This window comes from Oncorhynchus mykiss, chromosome 19 (genome assembly GCF_057628025.1).
Source record: "Oncorhynchus mykiss isolate SJ-2025 chromosome 19, ASM5762802v1, whole genome shotgun sequence".
In the NCBI taxonomy this organism is placed as follows: Eukaryota; Metazoa; Chordata; class Actinopteri; order Salmoniformes; family Salmonidae; genus Oncorhynchus; species Oncorhynchus mykiss.
In genome coordinates, this window is record NC_143040.1 from 45094039 (window position 1) to 45115312 (window position 21274).

Sequence of the window (21274 nt, forward strand, 5' to 3'; positions counted from 1 at the left end):
TTGTTCCAGAAAAGCGTACACATTGTTCTTCCTTTCTAAACCATATGTTGAACCAGTAAGGCAACGCTGTTATTCAAATGCATAAAGGTGGAATGTGACCATGGCCAGAGGCAGGCTGACAGAATTCCCATGGTGGAAGGCTCTGTCGTCATGTGTGACCAATTTGCACTTGACGACAAGGAGTTTGTGACAAGAGAGAGCTGAAAGCTGTGGCCAGTTTTAATGGCGAACATCACAGTGGTCAACATTACAGAGTAGAACAGAACACTTTGCAGTGTGTGTGTGTTTGTGTTTGTGTGTGAGACAGAGAGAGAGACAGAGAGAGAGATGCAGTTGGTTGGATTTTATTTTATTTGTTGTTTTATTCATGACAGGTAAGGCTAATGTTCACCAGTCATTTAAAGGAATAAAATGGACAGTTTTGTGCTTATATTCAATGTACAGTACTGTGGAGAAGGTGTAATCCCAAGCCCCCAGATGAATGATCTCTCCCAGCTCAAATTGGGTGTTGGCCTGAAATTCCTCTAACACAGAGACATCTATTGAAATACTTACTACACAGTATGACCTTTCATTCCCTAGATAGAAGTATATAGAGAAAGGAAAAGTCAAATTAATAACAGTAACTGTCTATCCACCTTATCTAGCCTGGTATCAAGTGCACAGCCAATTTGTTGAGGTTGTCATCCGGCACATTCACACACATGAATGTCGTTGATGTCGTTAAATATAAATTACTTTTGTCAAAACTATTAAATAACATGCACATAATTTTAAAGTTAACGTAAATTCTTTGAGGAAGATTATTGAACACATTTAAACTTTGTTTACGCGTAGTATAACGTAGAAGTTTAACGTTAGTTAGCGTTCCCATAGACTTAACATGGCCAGTTTGCTAAGTAGCTACAGTTGAAGTCTGAAGTTTATATACACCTTAGCCAAATACATTTAAACTCAGGTTTTCACAATTCCTGACATTTAATCCTAGTAAAAAGGCCCTGTCTTCGGTCAGTTGAGATCACCACTTTATTTTAAGAATGTGAAATGTCAGAATGATAGTAGAGAGAATGATATATTTCAGCTTTTATTTCTTTCGTCACATTCCCAGTGGGTCAGAAATGTACATACACTATTTGGTAGCATTGCCTTTAAATTATTTAACTTGGGTCAAACGTTTTGGGTAGCTTTCCACAAGTTTCCCACAATAAGTTGGGTGAATTTTGGCACATTCCTCCTAACAGAGCTGGTGTAACTGAGTCAGGTTTGTAGGCCTCACTACTCGCACACGCTTTTTCAGTTCTGCCCACAAATCTATAGGATTGATTGGTCAAGGCTTTGTGATGGCCACTCCAATACCTTGACTTTGTTGTCCTTAAGCCATTTTGACACAACTTTGGAAGTATGCTTGGGGTCATTGTCCATTTGGAAGACCCATTTGCAACCAAGATTTAACTTCCTGACAGATGTCTTGAGATGTTGCTTCAATATATTCACATATTTGTCCGTCCTCATGATGCCATCTATTTTGTGAAGTGCACCAGACATTTCTCCAAAAAGTACGATCTTTGTCCCCATGTGCATTTGCAAACCGTAGTCTGGCATTTTTATGGCGGTTTTTGAGCCGTGGCTTCTTCCTTGTTGAGCGGCCTTTCAGGTTATGTCGATATAGGACTCGTTTTACTGTGGATATAGATACTTTTGTACCTGTTTCGTCCAGCATCTTCACAAGGTCCTTTGCTGTTGTTCTGGGATTGATTTGCACTTTTTGCACCAAAGTACGTTCATCTCTAGGAGACAGAACACGTCTCCTTCCTGAGCGGTATGATGGCTGCGTGGTCCCATGGTGTTTATACTTGCATACTATTGTTTGTACAGATGAACGTGGCACCTTCAGGCATTTGGAAATTGCTCCCAAGGATGAACCAGACTTGTGGAGGTCTACCATTTTTTTTCTGAGGTCTTGGCTGATTTCTTTTGATTTTCCCATGATGTGAAGCAAAGAAGCACTGAGTTTGAAGGTAGGCCTTGAAATACATCCACAGGTACACCTCCAACTGACTCAAATTATGTCAATTAGCCTATCAGAAGCTTCTAAAGCCATGACATAATTGTCTGGAATTTTCCAAGCTGTTTAAAGGCACAGTCAACATAGTTTATGTAAACTTTTGACCCACTGGAATTGTGATATAGTGAATTATAAGTTAAATAATCTGTCTGTAAACAATTGTTGGAATAATGACTTGTGTCACTCACAAAGTAGATGTCCTAACCGACTTGCCAAAACTATAGTTTTAAACAAGAAATTTGTGGAGTGGTTGAAAAATGACTTTTAATGACTCCAAACTAAGTGTATGTAAACTTCCGACTTCAACTGTATGTGGCACAACAGATTGCAAGTATGTAAATGTTATCTACATAAAAAACATATTGGCATTGTTTCTGTCCTTTGTTAATTGTATTCTGTGTCTAACAACAATTTCCTTTCAAGTATTGCTCTTTGATTGAAAAGGGAAACCTCCTGTGTGTGGATAACGACCATTAGATACAGTGTAACTACGCTAGCCAACTAACTATCCATTTTAAGTCTATGGTAATGCTAACAGTACTGAAATCGGCGTCGAAGTTAACATATCTTTCCAATTCTGTGTATTTTATTTAATAGTTTTGAAAAATGTCATTCATATTTAACGACATCTCTTTCCTGGGTTTGCTTGTGTGTCAATGTGCAGGAAGGTGAAAGATAAATGATTTTGAAATGGCTCTGGTCAAGTGAGTGGGTTCTACATAAAGTGGATACACTCATTTAATTTCTCAGTATTTTTAGTCTCATGATTGTGTATCATGACAACACTAACTTACAGTAACACTTTTACACTGTAGATAGAACTGTACAGAGAAAAATATCCCAGTTAACAATTATAGTACTTCTAGAGTACAGATCTTCTTGCTCTGGCACTGCGGGCAGGCAGGCAGGCAGGCAGGCAGGCAGGCAGGCAGGCAGGCAGGCAGGCAGGCAGGCAGGCAGGCAGGCAGGCAGGCAGGCAGGTAGGCAGGCAGGTAGGCAGGCAGGCAGGCACAGGTCAAAGAGATATGTCTAAAAGTCCACCTCTCTGTCGATAGCTCCACTGTAAATATGATTTAGGAACTTAGACAAGCCTTATACCTAGCTAAATAAAGGTTAAATAAAAATACATTTTAATTAGGTGGGGGGGGGGTGGGGGGTAAGGAGTGAGAAAGATGGACGGAGAGAGAGAGAGAACCAGGAGAGCAACACATTGTAAGCTGGCAGCTGATCTATCTCTGCTGGGTTTTATTGATATGATTCATTCACAAGGTAAGATGTTTTTATTTATTTATTATGTTTTTTTTATGGCATCCAGCGAGGGCTCACAGCAAAGCAGGCGTACATACAAGCTTCCCTGGGAGAGCAGTGAGGAACCAGAGCAGTTATGTTGAGAAATTATTCTGAAGGGGATTTGTTTCCATGCCGCTCTGCGTGCTGAGTCGCACTCCTGGCTGACAAGCCCCAATGAAAAGGGATTGATAAATGGATGAACGTGGCAGCCATTCCAGCTTTACATAGATCACATTTTTAATAAAGCCGGCACTTAAAGTTTGGGTTTGTTCTGCTGTAAATGGACTGCAATAGCAATAGATATATTTCAACATTGTGAGTGATGAATGTTCAGGTTGCTCTTCTGAAGATGGGAATTTGCTGGCATGTGAATGAACACAGTGAGGAATGTTTAAGTGTGCTCTGATTTAATGTCAGTAGTAGAGGAAAGGCAATTACATTTCCTACCATGCTATGACAAGACAAAGAGTTCACTGTGAACATTGAGCACATTTCCTAGTAAAAACCATAGAAGGAACCTTCTTTCAGCATTTCAATAGAATAATACATTTTTAAAAAACAGCAGCACAGATCATAACCTAAATGGAGCCAGATATTGATTCAGATTCAACAACTGTCCAAATGGTTGTCCATGTCTACAGTACAAGAACATGTAAATGCGTTTAATGGTGTAATTGGATCAGTGTATTGTGGATGTTCTTGTAAGCATATCAAATGTTTCTAAAGGGCATAGCCCTGCATGTTAAAGCTGATGACAGAAGAGACAGCCATCACAGCCCAGCATCATTACCTAATTACCTGTCTGCGCCCTGCATCTGTCACACACACACACACGCACATATGTGCGTGCGAACACACACACAAACATGTGCGCGCGAACCAACACACAAACATGTGCGCGCGAACACACACACACACACATACCTGATGACCTACCACCCTGCATCTGTCTCAGCTTCTGTCTCAGCTGTCAGACATTTTCTTGCACAGCTCCACTCTAATCTATTTCCTGTACATTTCTTTACTTTGTGAACCTTTTAACAACATCCCCCTGAAAGGCAGTGGCCTGCAGTTTGTGCCATGTCGTTTATTAATAACTCTTCTGAACACATGTTGGGAAATCATTTGTGGAGGCGTTCCACATGACCGGCCCAGAGCTACGGGAGGAATGCAGGAAGTTTGGCACGGCAGCAGGTAGTAGGAGGGATGTCGAGGGCGACAAGGACGAGCTAGGAACTGAGGTCGAGGAAGACAGAACGGAAGGGAGATAGAGAGAGAAGGAAGAGAGAGAGAGCGAGATCAAGGACAGATGTGATGATGACAGTCAGACAGTTCTATTATTATGTATGTTTTTACATTATGACGTCGGTCACGGTGACATTTTTTTTAATGTGTTAAAGCCAAGGGTGTTATAGCGAATAAGGGAAGGGGGGGGGTTTGAGCTGGCATTCAGATGGAGAAAGCAAAAAGGGAGATAGAAGTCTCGATGCTAAATGTCATGTGACTGTCAGCGTGCCCACCTGTATGTACTGCAGTCACAGCCTGCCAACCTAATCTGCCTGGACGCTCCTCATAATTGCACTGCTACTAAAGTCGGCACATAAAAACCCTTTCTTATCAGCTTTTAATGATCTGAAAACAAGATGTCTGTCAGGAACTTGCTCTTGCTCCTGCTCTCTCTCTCTCTTTCTGTGTTGCTGGTTTTTGTCACTTCTATAATTAGTTACAATGATGCACGTGTCAGATGTGTCCCTGGTATGGCAGTACTGAGATGGCTTTGTTTGAATGTTTTCCCGTTCCTCTGTGGTGGTAACTGTCTTGTAATGCAATCAAAATCAGTCACAGAAATCTCCCACTAGACTCTGATGTCCTGGACTCGTCTTTATGACAACTTCAGAGAAGATTGCTTCGTGGCAATTTGAAGAAGGCTAGCTTCACTACACAGCCAATTAATGTGATTTTCAGGATTCATATGTTATATTCATATCTCAACTATTCTAGTGGGATTGCAGCAATACGCAACTGGTGCTTGGAGATTAGGTTCTTATTATTGAGACTTCTTCAACTTCTCCCAGTCCCAGCAAAGCAACATTGAAGACTCATTTATAAGACGAGCTGGATAATGTCATTTGCCCATATCAAGTCATATCCCCAAGTAATGTCATGTCATTTTCCCATTTTCTTATTTGGTTATAGTCTGGCGTCTCCTCCTCTGTCACCCACCTTCTGTTCTTATATACCATTCACTTCACATTAACAGCCACAGTTCAAAGGAAATCTATGCTGTAATGTAACCCATGATTCAGCCAGGTTGCAGTAAGACACTGCTAACTGACAGGAAGAAGACGGGATAGGCTAGGGCTCCGTGTGATTGGTCAAGACCTAGGGATACTGGTCAATGGCTCCGCGTGATTGATCTAGGGGGGTTCCGTAATCCCCTGCTCCCTGGGGAGAGTACCATTTGACTCACAGGCGTCACTCTGAAACAATTTGTGGTGTAGTAGACCTACCTCCTTTACACATGGTGTGTGTGAAAGAGAGAGAGAGAGAGAGAGGCAGAAAGAGAGAAAGAGAGAGAGAGAGATGAAGGCAGAAAGAGCGAGAGAGGTCCGAGTTTCCCATGCTTCATCCCCATGGAGAGCACCGCCCAAACAGGCTCCCAATTATTGTCCTTTCACTGTGAGCGTCTTAATCCTAATCCAGCTAATGACCCCTGGGGCCTCTGGCCTCCTCTGGCCTCATCTGGCCCCTGTCCCTAGCACTGGTGGAAAAGAACACTACCAAACCAAAGGTGTATACTTTACCTCAGGATTACAAGATTCCACCTTTTTTTTTAAATCGCATATGGGAATGATTGAAAAATAATTGTACAGTACAGAACAGTACAGTATGAGCAATCACAATCATGTCCAATCATCTGTGATACAATAAAAGTGCTATTTTTGGAAGTAACTGGTTTAAGTTAGTGTGAAGATGCCAAGCTTTCATGAAATAGCATAGTAATGCAAGTGTTGTTGTGCCTGGTTACCTGTAAAAAGAGTTTGTGTTGTGAAACCTTGTGTTTGTGTGTAATTGTATTGGTCATGTGTAGGATTTGGAAGTCAGAGCAGACTTTACAAATGGACTTAAAATGGCTGCTGCTGTGGTGTTTTATCGCAGTCCAGCTTTCCTTCCTGCTTCTTCTGGGACAGCTAAGCCCCCATGGAATTTCGTTTTGTTACTATTTTTTCACATTTTGAGGAAATAACAAAGATTGAGACATGCAGGGGCTGTGAGAGCTAAAACTTCCAAGGAGCTAGCCAATGAAATACAACTGTAAATTGTTCTCTTATTTAATTTGAATAGCAGGCAACCGTTATTGACATTGTGCAGATTTAGCTTTGATGAATAAATGGGCTTTTTGTGTGAACTGTTGGGTACCATATACAGTATGTCATCAGGCCTGTTTTTATGTTGAATACATTTTGGTCCTTAGTTTAATGCACACACATTATATGCATTTCAATAGAAAACTACAGATGTTTTGTCTCTCAGAAAGCTGACTTTAGAAGAGTCCAAAACACTCTAATCTATTTGGTTCCGCACGCACGCGCGCACACACACACACACACACACACACACACACACACACACACACACACACACACACACACACACACACACACACACACACACACACACACACACACACACACACACACACACACACACACACACACACACACACACGGGAAGCAGGTAGCCTGGTGGCTAGGAGCGTTAGGCCAGTAACCAAAAGGTTGCTGGATCAAATCCCCGAGCTGACAAGGTAAAAATCTGTCGTTCTGCCCCTGAACAAGGATCAAGGATCTTGATTAAGGCAGCCCCCCGCAACTCTCTGATTCAGAAGAGTTGGGTTAAATGCGGAAGACACATTTCAGTTGAAGGCATTCAGTTGTACAACTGACTAGGTACTCCCCTTTACACACACACACACCCCTTGAAACCCATTTACAACGAGTATGGTTTATGGGAATGACAGGACTGCGTTCCGAGGTGTAACACGGTCTCCTTCTGGCATGGCTTTTAGTACGGAGAGAGATGATGTCTGGTATTAACGGACAACTGCTCTGTTCATGCTTCAGCGTTTGTTTGGGTACATCGAAGACACATCTGACTATTGATCAGCCTGAAGATAGATCAAACATTGTCATCTCAATTCCTCGCCATGCGTAGCCCTCTTGGATCAGTGCAACTATTGGAGATTACAATATATAGTCAAAAACACTGTAGTCTTCTTGTCTCTGAAGACGATAAGAAAGTGAGTAGTCCTTTTCCTAATTGAAACCAAGTGTTGAGTGGTAACAACCAATCCACCCATTAGCCATGTTGGAAGTGATTCCATTGGCCTGTATAATGATTGAATGGTTATATTCAAAGGTTATATTACTGTGGTAGATGTTAATGATTTTCAAACTGACTGTGGGTAAAGGGTGCGAGAGAGAGAATGAGAGAGAGAGAGAGAGAGAGAAACAGAGAGAGAGAGAGAGAAAGAGAGAGAGAGAGAATGAGAGAGAGAGAATGAGAGAGAGAGAGAGAATGAGAGAGAGAATGAGAGAGAGTGAGAGAGAGAGAGAAACACAGAGAGAGAGAGAGAGAGAGAAACACAGAGAGAGAGAGAATGAGAGAGAGAGAGAGGAACAGAGAGAGAGAGAGAGAGAGAGAGAGAATGAGAGAGAGAGAGAGAGAGAGAGACAGCAGGGAACATATTGCAAAGCCTTATGGATCTTTCTTTCTTCCTCAGCCGTGTGGAACATCCCTCTGCTCTCACTACCACAGTCCTTTGATTCATTAGCACACATTGTTATATAAGAGAAAAAGAGAAGGTGCACTGTGCAGAATGTAAAGGAAGTAACGTTTCGTAGATTCATATTCAGCTGTTCAACTCCACAACTAAAGATAAGTATGTTTGTGTGCAACCCAGCGGATGGGATGTGAACGGTCTGCAGATTGAAGGCAGAGCCAAGAGTGGAGATGGGGGGGATGGAGGAGATGAGGGGATGGAGGAGATGAGGGGATAGAGCAGATAAGGGGATGAGGGATAAGGGGATGGAGGGATGAGGGGATGAGGGGATTGAGGGATGAGGGGATAGAGGGATGAGGGGATTGAGGGATGAGGGGATGAGGCTGCATTACATTATTCATGCAAACTTGTGTGACTCTGGTGGAGCGAGGGACAGATTGATCCTCTGCCTTTGCAGGCTACTGGGCCAGGAAGCTGCTGATCACACTTTTTCTTTATTCTCCGTCCTCATCCCCCACTCTCTCGCCCTCTTTCACTCTGTCCATCCCTCCCTCCATCCCTCTCGCTCGCTGGCGTGCCAAGCCGACAGCAGCCCAGCTATCACAAGGGTGTCAGTTATCTTGAGAAGGACGAGAGCAGAGCCAGACCCTCACCTGAGACACACACACACACACACACACACACACACACACACACACACACACACACACACACACACACACACACACACACACACACACACACACACACAGACACACACACACACACACACACACACACTTCCTGAGGTTGACACAGAGAGGCAGAGGCCCGATGTAGACCTGAAGGCCAAACACACAGTAAATACTAATCCAGACGTGAACGTGTCAGAAAGCAGGTGTGCTTTACCATTAGGCCAGTAACCAAAAGGTAAAAAATCTGTTGTTCTGCCCCTGAGCAAGGATGTTGATTAAGGCATCTCCCCGCACATTTCAGTTCACACATTTCACATTTCAGCGTTCAGTTGTACAACTGATGGGATTTCAGCACCCAAAGAATAGCACGTGTCCTGTGTAATTCCGTGCTATTTATTTTGGAAAAAAGCTCCAGTCCGCCCACGCTAGTCGCCGCTCAACTCCATCGTAAATCGCGGAGTTGAGTTCGGTCGGCTAGTGTGAAGAAAGAGAGAGCGAAGGAGAGAGAGAGGGAAAGCCACCCTGTATACTAATACCAGGACACAAGCCTTTTTTAAAGTGCCTCAAGTTCACTTTGTGTCGATTCCAGTTTAGTGCGTTACATTGGCTCAATTTTCTTACTTCAGGGTCAGGGTTTCCACCCACGGTGCTGATAATTACAGAAATCACATTTAGATTATGGGAATTAATATTAACAGAACATGCAAATCGAGGATGCAACCACGTGTGTCCTTCTTACTGAATTCTGATGTGCACTTTGAAGATGCTAGAATAACTGTCCAAATGTACTTCCCCTCAGACAGCAAGACAGGTAACAAATAACAAAATCACTAGCCTGTTTATCTACTATCCCCGTAGTAGAAAAGTTGACCTATTCTATTGTTCAGCTTGCCGAGAAAGAAATGGCCTATTCCAAACAGACTCTGGGACAGTTGTAGCACGATAGATCCCAAATGCATACAACCAGTAGGCCTAGGCTACCTAAGGATAAGTTCAAAAGCAACGAGTCGGATGCAACCGATCAGAACGTTTAGCGTAAATGTTGATCAACTATTATTTCTTCACATTATAAGTGCAGCAATGCACACAAGGCAGTAGGCTAGGCACACATTTCCGTTCCATACTGCAATTAGCTGGAAAACGCCAATGTCAGAAGGGCACCACAGTTTCATGTGACAGAGATTCAAATACAGTGCCTTGCGAAAGTATTCGGCCCCCTTGAACTTTGCGACCTTTTGCCACATTTCAGGCTTCAAACATAAAGATATAAAACTGTATTTTTTTGTGAAGAATCAACAACAAGTGGGACACAATCATGAAGTGGAACGACATTTATTGGATATTTCAAACTTTTTTAACATATCAAAAACTGAAAAATTGGGCGTGCAAAATTATTCAGCCCCTTTACTTTCAGTGCAGCAAACTCTCTCCAGAAGTTCAGTGAGGATCTCTGAATGATCCAATGTTGACCTAAATGACTAATGATGATAAATACAATCCACCTGTGTGTAATCATGTCTCCGTATAAATGCACCTGCACTGTGATAGTCTCAGAGGTCCGTTAAAAGCGCAGAGAGCATCGTGAAGAACAAGGAACACACCAGGCAGGTCCGAGATACTGTTGTGAAGAAGTTTAAAGCCGGATTTGGATACAAAAAGATTTCCCAAGCTTTAAACATCCCAAGGAGCACTGTGCAAGCGATAATATTGAAATGGAAGGGGTATCAGACCACTGCAAATCTACCAAGACCTGGCCGTCCCTCTAAACTTTCAGCTCATACAAGGAGAAGACTGATCAGAGATGCAGCCAAGAGGCCCATGATCACTCTGGATGAACTGCAGAGATCTACAGCTGAGGTGGGAGACTCTGTCCATAGGACAACAATCAGTCGTATATTGCACAAATCTGGCCTTTACGGAAGAGTGGCAAGAAGAAAGCCATTTCTTAAAGATATCCATAAAAAGTGTTGTTTAAAGTTTGCCACAAGCCACCTGGGAGACACACCAAACATGTGGAAGAAGGTGCTCTGGTCAGATGAAACCAAAATTGAACTTTTTGGCAACAATGCAAAACGTTATGTTTGGCGTAAAAGCAACACAGCTCATCACACTGAACACACCATCCCCACTGTCAAACATGGTGGTGGCAGCATCATGGTTTGGGCCTGCTTTTCTTCAGCAGGGACAGGGAAGATGGTTAAAATTGATGGGAAGATGGATGGAGCCAAATACAGGACCATTCTGGAAGAAAACCTGATGGAGTCTGCAAAAGACCTGAGACTGGGACAGAGATTTGTCTTCCAACAAGACAATGATCCAAAACATAAAGCAACATCTACAATGGAATGGTTCAAAAATAAACATATCCAGGTGTTAGAATGGCCAAGTCAAAGTCCAGACCTGAATCCAATCGAGAATATGTGGAAAGAACTGAAAACTGCTGTTCACAAATGCTCTCCATCCAACCTCACTGAGCTCGAGCTGTTTTGCAAGGAGGAATGGGAAAAAATGTCAGTCTCTCAATGTGCAAAACTGATAGAGACATACCCCAAGCGACTTACAGCTGTAATCGCAGCAAAAGGTGGCGCTACAAAGTATTAACTTAAGGGGGCTGAATCATTTTGCACGCCCAATTTTTCAGTTTTGATTTGTTAAAAAAGTTTGAAATATCCAATAAATGTCGTTCCACTTCATGATTGTGTCCCACTTGTTGTTGATTCTTCACAAAAAAATACAGTTTTATATCTTTATGTTTGAAGCCTGAAATGTGGCAAAAGGTCGCAAAGTTCAAGAGGGCCGAATACTTTCGCAAGGCACTGTATCTGTTAGAAATGTAAAAAGAGAGGAGATCTAATAGGCTACTTTGAAGCAAGGTAAGACATGCCTCATAATATGTAGTAAAACGTTCAGGTTTCAAACAATTAAGTATATTTTTTCCCAAATGTATAGCCTACTGCCTCCAGCTCATTGCAAAGTGGTGTGTGACGCGCCGATGAGGCCTGCCTTCCGTTGCTGTTTGAGATGCTGTAGCAGCAGTTCTTGCGCTGTCTTGACATATTTTCAGCTCAAAGGCTCTGTATCTGTATGCTTTACGAGTGTTAAGATATATAACGAATATACTATAGCCAAATGAATTCCACTAAATTAGGCAAATGAACCTGTAGACCGATCAGCATGACCAGTCAAATGTTTTTCCATCGACTGGTATTTCCATCAATGAAGAGGCTATGGGATTTTTTCTTCTTCTCCCGGAACAATTTGCCGGTGGCTGTTTTATTTACCGGGTTTTCAAAAAATGTATGGGCCAAAAGCCGGCTATTACCGACTAAAGAAAACCCTGTTCAGAGTATAAATCATTTCAGATTGGTTGATGAATATGGTGACCAGTTAGATCTGTTTGAGGGGCCATGCACTGTGCAGTAGATGTTTGGGTCAGTCTAAACTTCTCAGTCTTCGTCCAGTATTCCGATCAATAATCCAATATGGAGGCTGTTCACAAAACGACTTTGAGTTTACTCTCAAGCATGTTGGCTCAATTCTTCCATGTCACCGTAACCCTCTGTAAATGTTGTCGTTTTTGTGGTTTTAAATGCAGAATCAGTCCTGGTCTGGACGATGAAGTGCCTGCAGCAGATGGTCTAAGGCCTTTATGACACAGAATTTGGAAGAATTCTCTCAACGTCCTTTACGAGTCTTCATAACGATGGCCAAAACATTCATTCTCAGAGCATCACGCAGATAATAGACAGTGTGTGAGCAGACAGATATGTTTTGGGAAGCTACAGTGGGCTTAGAAATGCTTTACATTTCCTTCAGAAAACTATTATGCCTTTATCCCCACAGAAGGGATTCCACTGTTAAAATGCTTATTGGTTGTGTTGGGATTTGAGCAAGATGTCTCCATCAACTTGGTTACTGTTGTCAGATTACTGTAGTCCTCTAAAGTGGAGAGCCATACATAGCAGTACATTAAGAGCCCCACAAAGTCACCAACAAAACGTTCTGTAGATGTAGATATATTCCCTGCAAAGCCTTCCCAGCGGGCAAAGCTGGATAAAAGGACGTCATTACAACTAGTATTGATCATTGGACTATGCCTACCGGCATCAATCTGAAACAGTGAGGCAGAATGATGCATGTTGACGCATGGTGTTATCTGGGTTCCCAAGTAATATGTCAGCTGGACTATCTATCCCCATGATACTTCTAAGATATATATCCTATGAGCAAAGCAACTAACACTTTGATGCAGGCACCATGCTGAGGGACCACAGAGTTTTCTCTATGTGTGTGAGTCATGTTGACAGTGCATCAGACTGTGTTTGCCTCTGGTTGGAGTCAGATGAAATGCAGCACCAATTACAGTGATGATTTGTGGGGTTGAATCTGGATTATCATTGAGATCACTATTTGGAGTTGGACTCAAATTGAATGCAAGGTCAGAAATGGAATGGAATTGGGACTCGGGATCTCTGCTTAGGCTCCTAGTTCATCCTTTTCTCAAGACGTCTTCGTAATTAGAAAGTTTGCATGTCCATTGCAAACTCCATAGCCTGTGAAAGTTATTTCAAAGGGACAAAAACAATATAAAAACAACAAGGTGAGGTCAGGATCAGGTGTGAGATCAGCCAGGCTGAAGTGCTTAGCTGTGATCTCTCTTTCTCCCCTGGAAGCTGTTTGTCTCTCTCTCTCTCTCCCCCTCTCTCTCTCCTCCCCTCTCTCTCTCTCTCTCTCTCTCTCTCTCTCTCTCTCTCTCTCTTCATGCATCAGGGAGCTTGTGCTGTGAGAGGTGTGATGACTGACTGATTGATTGACTGACTGGCAACTAACTGTTGCTCAGAACCATTCATGTTGATGATCATGATTATAAGAGTGATGATGCGAATGAAGACACATCATCAGTCTAATAATGATAGAGATTAATTGTACCCCTTCAAGCCTTTTGATGATATATATTCCACAACTGGTTGTGAAGCCACTAATTGTTTTTTTTATTCAGTGTTTATAGCATAGGGTATCGCTCAATAAACTTTCATCGGTATAGTATACCTCCATGTCAGTAACAGTATCCGACAAAATACATGTGGATGTCTAGTGGGTTAGCAGGTTAGAGGCTTACAACCTATAGTATAATCATTTTCTTCAGGTTTTTAATTTGGCTATGCAAATGAGGATATCAAGGAGCACAAATTGCGTTGCTACTGGGAATTTACTACCAACCCCAATCACAAACATATTTCATAATCTCTGAAGTAGTTTGTATTTTATGAAGCATGGGTTTGTGTGTCACACTTGGAGGAGTATGACAGTGTTCCTCCAGTTGAACCTGGTTGAGAAAGACACTGATGTTTTGTACTCCAGAGAGAAAGTGTGACAAAATGCAGGAACATTGGTTGCTAGAGAAACAATAGAAGGGGGATAAAACTGGTTGCCGTAGTGATAAGAGGTCAAAATTGAACCACAGCCATGACGCTACCTTAGAGGACACGACACACAAACACGTTGCTGAGTGTGGCATGGGAGTAGCAGCACAGCAGTGTGCGTGTGCGCGTGCATGTGTGTGCGCGAGCGCTTGCGTCATGCCTCTTGTGAGCCATACTGTATTTTAATGTCACAGCAGATGTTGATTCCCGTAGAATGACGTGCCAGCTGTTCGCCATACGTTATCTGAAACAAAAGAGAGTGTGGGGATGGTGACTGTGGAAGGTAGAACGAGGAAAAAGACAGAGGGGTGGAGAGAGGTAGATGGAGGGAAAGGGAAGGAAAGAGAGAGGTAAGGCTAGAGAGAGGAAAGGTAGAAACAGAGGTAGAGATAAAGAAAGAGGTAAGAGCGAGAGGTAGATAAAAACAGAGATAGGTAGAACGAGAGAAAGAGAGTTTTTGTGCGGTGCTGTGTGTGACTGACTAGATTAAGGAGAGTCATTAATGAGTGGATGGAAAGGCATCTCATATTCATCTCATTCCTTTCCATGGATACCCTTCGCTGCCCCCGCTTCCAGCAGCCCAGCCATCCAGCAGCCATCCACACCCCAGCTCCATGGATGGATGAAGAACCAAATGAAAAGGGACGTGTACAGTAGAGCAAATATTACAGCATAGATTTCCTTCTAAAAAAGACCATTGCATAATTTGGGGTATTTTACAACCATTACTCTTTGCTCTGTAATATTTTGTCCACTGGACCCCATCTTTCTCTTGGTGTAAATGTAATGTGTATGTATGGATATTTGGTAGCCTGCTACAGGGTCTGTGTGTGCTGTATAGTCAACTCCTACAGTCACATAACAGCCCATATACAGCACAAACAGATCTGGGACCTGGCTAGATATTTGGGATGCCTACAGAATGACAGAAACTATAAGACTTCCTGTGAGAGGTGAACAAGATACCTGCTTGGACAGAAAAGATGAATAAACAATTTGGTTCGGTCACCATTAAGGGATTCAACCAGCCGACTAATTTGTCAGTTAAAATGCTGGCGTCAACTGAACACGGAACCCAACGGCTTGTTTTCATGTCCTCCTATTTTCTCCTGCAAAAAAGCTTTAAGGAGTTTGTGGTGTCACATATTTTGCATTCTGTATTTTAGACGTTTGTTTGTATTGAAGCGGTGTGACTTTGTTCTTTGACTCGATAAGGTGTGATGATTTCTCACCCTTTCTTACTGGCTCTGTGGGGAATATCAAATAATTGCTTCAGTTTATAATCCTTAAGCATTGCATTGGAGTCTCTCTTTAAAGAGCAGAGCCTTGTGTATGGTTCTGACTTACAGATTGGACAATTATCCGCTCAGTCGGGCGTTGATGTAATCAGCGGGTTGTATATTAAAAATAAACTTACTTGAATTTGCTTTACCTGGTGTTCATTATACTGTGTAATGTGTGTGTGTGTGTGTGTGTGTGTGTGTATCATCAAAAGTGGCCCAATCAGTTTAATTGTAACCATTTTATTACACTGTATATTAGATGTAGTGACAGCACTGTATTTCGTTCTTCTAATAGGCAGATGTATTTGTCATCCAGATCTAAACGAAGGCATTGTGTGGCCAATCAGTTTGATTGTACACACTTAACAATGGGTTTCATGTGCCTCTCCAGATGCTTGACAACACACACACACACACACACACACACACACACTCAGTCAAACACAAACACACACGCCACTCCGATGTGATCAAACCCCACCAGATGCCATTGTCAAAACACAAATCAGAGGGAGGAGGCGAAGGAAGGGATTTAAATCACGACTACATTACAGACAGCCACTGTTTCACTCTCGCTAGGCAAGAGACTACTATCACTATGAACTATCAAGCCTCTCATTCAGGTTCCTCTGGCTCATGATTTTTTGGAAAGTGTGTGGTGTACAGGCTTCTTTTTTTCTTTCCTGTTTTCTTGAATAAACGTGTCTTCTGTACACAAAGCAGATCAATATAAAATCTCTCAGCACATTACCCCAGCTCCCTCCATGGCATTCAGTGGAGGCTGCTGAGGGGAGGACGGCTCATAATAATGGCTTGAACGGAGTTAATGGAATGGCCTTACCATTCCATTTATTCCGGTCCAGCCATTACCACGAGCCCATCCTCTGCAATTAAGGTGCTACCAACCTCCTGTGATGACATTACACGCTAACACACCTGACTCCAATAATCACCTAATCATGATCTTCAGTTTAGAATGCAATTTGATTAATCAGCTGTGTTTGCTAGGGATGGAGAAAAAGTGTGACACAAACAGGCCCTCGAGGACTGGAGGGGCCCACCCCTGCACTAGATGTAAGATTGAGGACCATTGCTATTTGGAAGAAGAAAAAAAAATATTGTAAAATTTTAGCCAATGCGTCCTACAATAGTTTTTACAATGATACACTGAGGAAGAAACAGGAACATAATGGATATGAATCAGAGCAGTAAAGCAGTGGTCACCAACCTTTTCTGAGTCACAGTCAAAATGCAAGCTGAGATCTACCGCTCAGATAAAAAAAATGTTTAAAGACTTAAAAATGTAAGCTTTTGCTAAATACACCAATTAAAACAGTTCTGTAGCAAGGAGATTTGTGCAGTAGGCTAAATGCGCAATAAATTATCACTGCATATTGGCTATGCTTGAATTTCCCTGCCAATGTTGTTCTACTCAGACCACTTAGAAATTGAATTTTAAACAAATTGGTATATGATCACACTGGTAATAGATCATTTGTTGTATTACTTGTGAGGCACAGCTGAGTGAGCATAATAATTAGCTTTTTCTATTACTACTGGACTGATGGCCTGCATCTGATGGTCAGTCTGAGGGAGGGAGAGATCAGCGGTGAGGTTGCCTCTCATCCGACTCACCTTCCCTCCGCTGAGGAGAGAGGACACAGACCAGCTGATGGCGAATCTCAAGTGCACTAAATTATTTCTGCCTCGTGCACCAATTCATGAGCTTACTCCTATGACCAGAGAAAGTTAAATATTTCTCGATATTGAAAAAGACAAGCCGCTAATAATAACAACCCAAGCTTGTCGGGGAAACACTTTGCTGTATTCATTCATTGCAGCTGCGGTGCTGGTTGTAGAGTGAGCATGCACATTAGATGGCTTATAAAAGTGTTAACAGTGCTGAATAACAACTTCAACATGAACAGCAGCTCTTTGCTCTATTTGGTGAGTCTCGCCCTCTAGTAATGGCTTTAAAAATGTGGAATTCTCACTGTATCAACTTTGCGGTACGTTCAAGGTTTTTTTTTTTTTTTTTTACAGTCTATGGCTTGAGGAAACTGTGCAGACACGGTGATCTGAGCTACCTGATTGGCCAGCGGTAGCGAGAGACAGTTCAAGTCACGCCTTTTGCTTTTAAGGAAATATTCATCCCATTGAAATAGAAATCCGCATTTGGGTCAGGAAATGCATTTTCCGAGGTAACAAAATCCACAGGAGAGAATTCAGCTGCAAAATGTTTGTTTTTTTGCAGGTGAAAAACATGTACTCTGACGTTGACATGCGCTGCTACACTGAACATAGAGAGGGGAGGAATTGGTTGTGAAATTGGCAACATTGAATTGACCATTTTCTAGCTACGTATGTTAACATGTTGTGTAAGTCTCTTCAGCACACACACACACTGCTGACAGCCTATTACATTACACACATCCACTGTGTCCTACTATAGCTCGATACATGTCCCCATTTACATAAAGCATGCTATATTTTCATGTAGACATACTCATATGGAGTCAATGAATCAAATGTAAGTCAATTGTTACCATCTATTTCCTTGCCAAGCACCGTTATGTTGGATCTTTCCCAGCTAGCAGGCAAAACTGGTTGAAAATCCGTCATTACATCGTTACAGTTGTGTCCGCTGGATTGTTTGCTGTGTTCAGAAGAGTTCAACATTCACAGATGCCCTTAACCAGAGGGTCTAACAGACCTAAACGGGTCAGAGTGAAAGGAGTAGGAGGATGTTGTTACCGTGCCAACATCAATTGGTCAATTTCTTCGAAAGATTGTTGTACTTTCAAAGTTGTTGTCTACTTCCCATAAGTTCCATGGGTAAACCATTCCACTTGATATCCATTTCGCGCGTACTTTCTTTTACATTCACAGTCCTTTTAGTGAGCGGCCCATTGTGAACGCTGAAATGCGGCTGTATAATCACAGTAACACAGTTGTTAAATATGAACAGCTTTCTAATAGACAAAAAGGTGTCATATTCTTATATCCTACGCAGCTCCTCTTTTGTAGTTCCTTTCATTGTGTTCCCAAACACTCTCCTCCATCTAATAGAGCCTAATTATCCTCCTCTCAGAGTATCACTGCTCTCTTTTAGGGTCCTCTTTCTCTCTTTTTGTCTCTTTCTCTGTCCGACATCACACAGAATCAGTAACTTCCAGTAGAAAGACAGAATACATGCATTTAATACGGCGAATGTGTTTTTTAAGAGCCAATGTCAAGTTAGTACAAAGGCTTATTCTATAATACTTTTCCCAGTATTTTCTATACAGCTCTGAGCTCGGCTAAAACTTTTAATTAAAGAGACCAGAATCATTATCTCGTTAGATTAAACCATTTCTGCTTTTTCCTTCTTTGTTGCTTTGCATGAGATCCTGATATGACGTGAAAAAGCAATACAACAAACAGAAAGCTATCCTTGTCTTTCAGTGTTGGGGAGTAGTGAACTACATGTAGTTTAACTAGTAATGTAACTACATTTTGCAGTAGCTTGATGGTCGTTGAACTAAATTCAAATGTAGGTATTGTTTTCAGTAGTTAATTGCTTTTTTGACATGTGGTGGTGTAGCTAATTACTGGAACTACACACTACTCTTTTTGAAAAAATGTAATAAAATATGTGTAAAGTAGGTAATCATTTCCTTTTTTTTCCGGCATCAGACCTACCTAATTCTCACCTGAAACATTGTTTTTGTGTTTAATAGGCAGAATTACACATTCTCTTAACATATGGCCCAAAGTGATCTATTCTTGCAATTTGTAATCTATGACATTTCAGATTTACATATGATAATTTTTCACAAACTAGTTTAGATGTAGTGAACTACTTTTTCAAAGTAACTTTATTGAAATAAACTATGTTTGTCTTAAGGGTAGTTTTAATGTAGCTTAACTTCTTCCAGTGTAAAGTAATTGGTAGCTTGGTAAACAATATTTTCAGAGTAGCTTCCCTAACACTGTTGTCTAACTTGTCTTCAGTAGTGTTTTTGCTAGTCTGCAGTCATTATAGAATTCTAGATTGGCCTTACCAGACAGGCCCTTTGCTGAGGTAGCTGGAGCCTAACTTCACAGCATGCTAGTTCAACTTTACCCGTCACAGAAAATCATTATACTACAGAAGCTTTTGTCCAACCCTATGGTGAAACTCTTTCCTCTTCAAGTCCAGCAAAAACAATAAGAACAACACTTAAAAGCCAGTCGTAACTCAGCTGCAAGGAGGCAGGCTTCACTCAGAAAGATCTAACCTTCTAGAGGTACCTCTAGAGCTTCAGCCCAGCCTTGTACCTTGCTGCCATGCCATGCCAGACTTGGAGGCTGTTATAAAGTGTATTCGCTTTTAATTTTGCAGTGTTTGACGTGTGCGTGTGTGTGCATGTGTGTTTGCGTGCGTGTGTTCAACTGTCGGCCAGTTGGCCTCCTGCGTCTGTGTGTTATCCTGAAAGAGAGGGGGTTAGCACTTCACACTTCTCTCAGTTCCTGTTTGTGTGCTCTACTCATCATTCCATCAGTTGACATTTACACTTCATTCACATTCACATCAATGCTCAATGCTTGTTTTACCTGCCCCTCTGGTGCACTTTATACTTCCTTAATCTCGCTCTCTGTTTCTGTAAAGGTCAGAGTCGTACTGATTATGTGTATAAAATCTTGGACTTTGACCTGAATGGTCAGTAGTCAATTTGATTGACTGCCCAGTTGGCACTTTTTAGTTCCTTGAATGTTCTTTCTTAAAGGTTAGCAATAACATTCCTGATTCCTCTAACGCCTTGCCCAGTTTTCTTGGTGTCCCCACCCTCTACGTGGTCGGTAATAACCAGATGCATTCGGTTTTCAGGGGAAATGGAAAGAGAGCCTGTGAAACGACTTCCGCTTTCGGACGTTAACAAGTCGACATTCCATCTTAACTCCTCCTCCATATTTACTGGATTGGTTGAACAGTGCAGAAGAAAACCTCCCCCAACATTTTTTTTCTCATCAGGACCAGAAAGAAAGAAATGCCATTCAGGCTTTTCTTTTGCGCCTGCTGTGTTAAGTTAGGGTGTTGCAAGTGTGATCCTTTGAGAAACATTCCGTGAGAAAAACAGTAATGTTTTAAAGTTTCAGTTTGAAATTCCTTGAAATGTTATTAACCCATTACACTGAAAATAACAGACAGGGCAGATTTTTTTATCTATAACTGTACAAATATTAGTTTAACGCTACAATGGACAATCTGATCTCTCTCTTTTGCAGAGGAGCGGCCTGACTGTTCCAAGGCGCGGTGTGAGGTGCAGTTCTCACCCCGTTGCCCTGAGGACTCGGTGCTAATCGAAGGCTACGCACCCCCTGGAGAGTGCTGTCCCCTGCCCAGCCGCTGTGTCTGCAGCCCTGCAGGGTGCCTGAGGAAGGTATGCCAGCCTGGATACCTCAACATCCTGGTGTCCAAGGGCTCTGGGAAGCCTGGAGAATGCTGCGATCTATACGAGTGCAAACCAGGTGGCTACCAATAACAATTCCCAGCAACTATATGTGACATGGCAATAATTGTTTCATATTCTGATACTTAGATCATTGTAGTAGTAATAATACTAATAATATTGAATTTGTAGAATTTCCCAAACTCAATGGCCAAATTGTAGGCTACATAAGAATGTGTTTACACGCATGAATGGCAGCTGTATCTGTATGCCAGCGGTTTATCACCTCTGAGCTGTGGAATGGCGTAACGTAGGCCGTAGCCAACAGAAGGAATGGTTGCTCAA

At 42.1% G+C, this 21274-nt stretch overlaps 1 protein-coding gene across 2 annotated transcripts in view; it reads left to right on the forward strand.

Annotated features, from left to right (window-relative positions):
* Window positions 1-21274, forward strand: part of LOC110497739 (cysteine-rich motor neuron 1 protein) — a 122330-nt gene that overhangs the window by 50264 nt on the left and 50792 nt on the right. For both annotated transcript variants that reach the window (XM_036954715.2, XM_090211123.1), the window contains exon 3: window positions 20766-21008. In XM_036954715.2, coding sequence (XP_036810610.2) covers window positions 20766-21008 — 243 coding nt within the window. The remainder of the gene's footprint in view (window positions 1-20765; window positions 21009-21274) is intronic.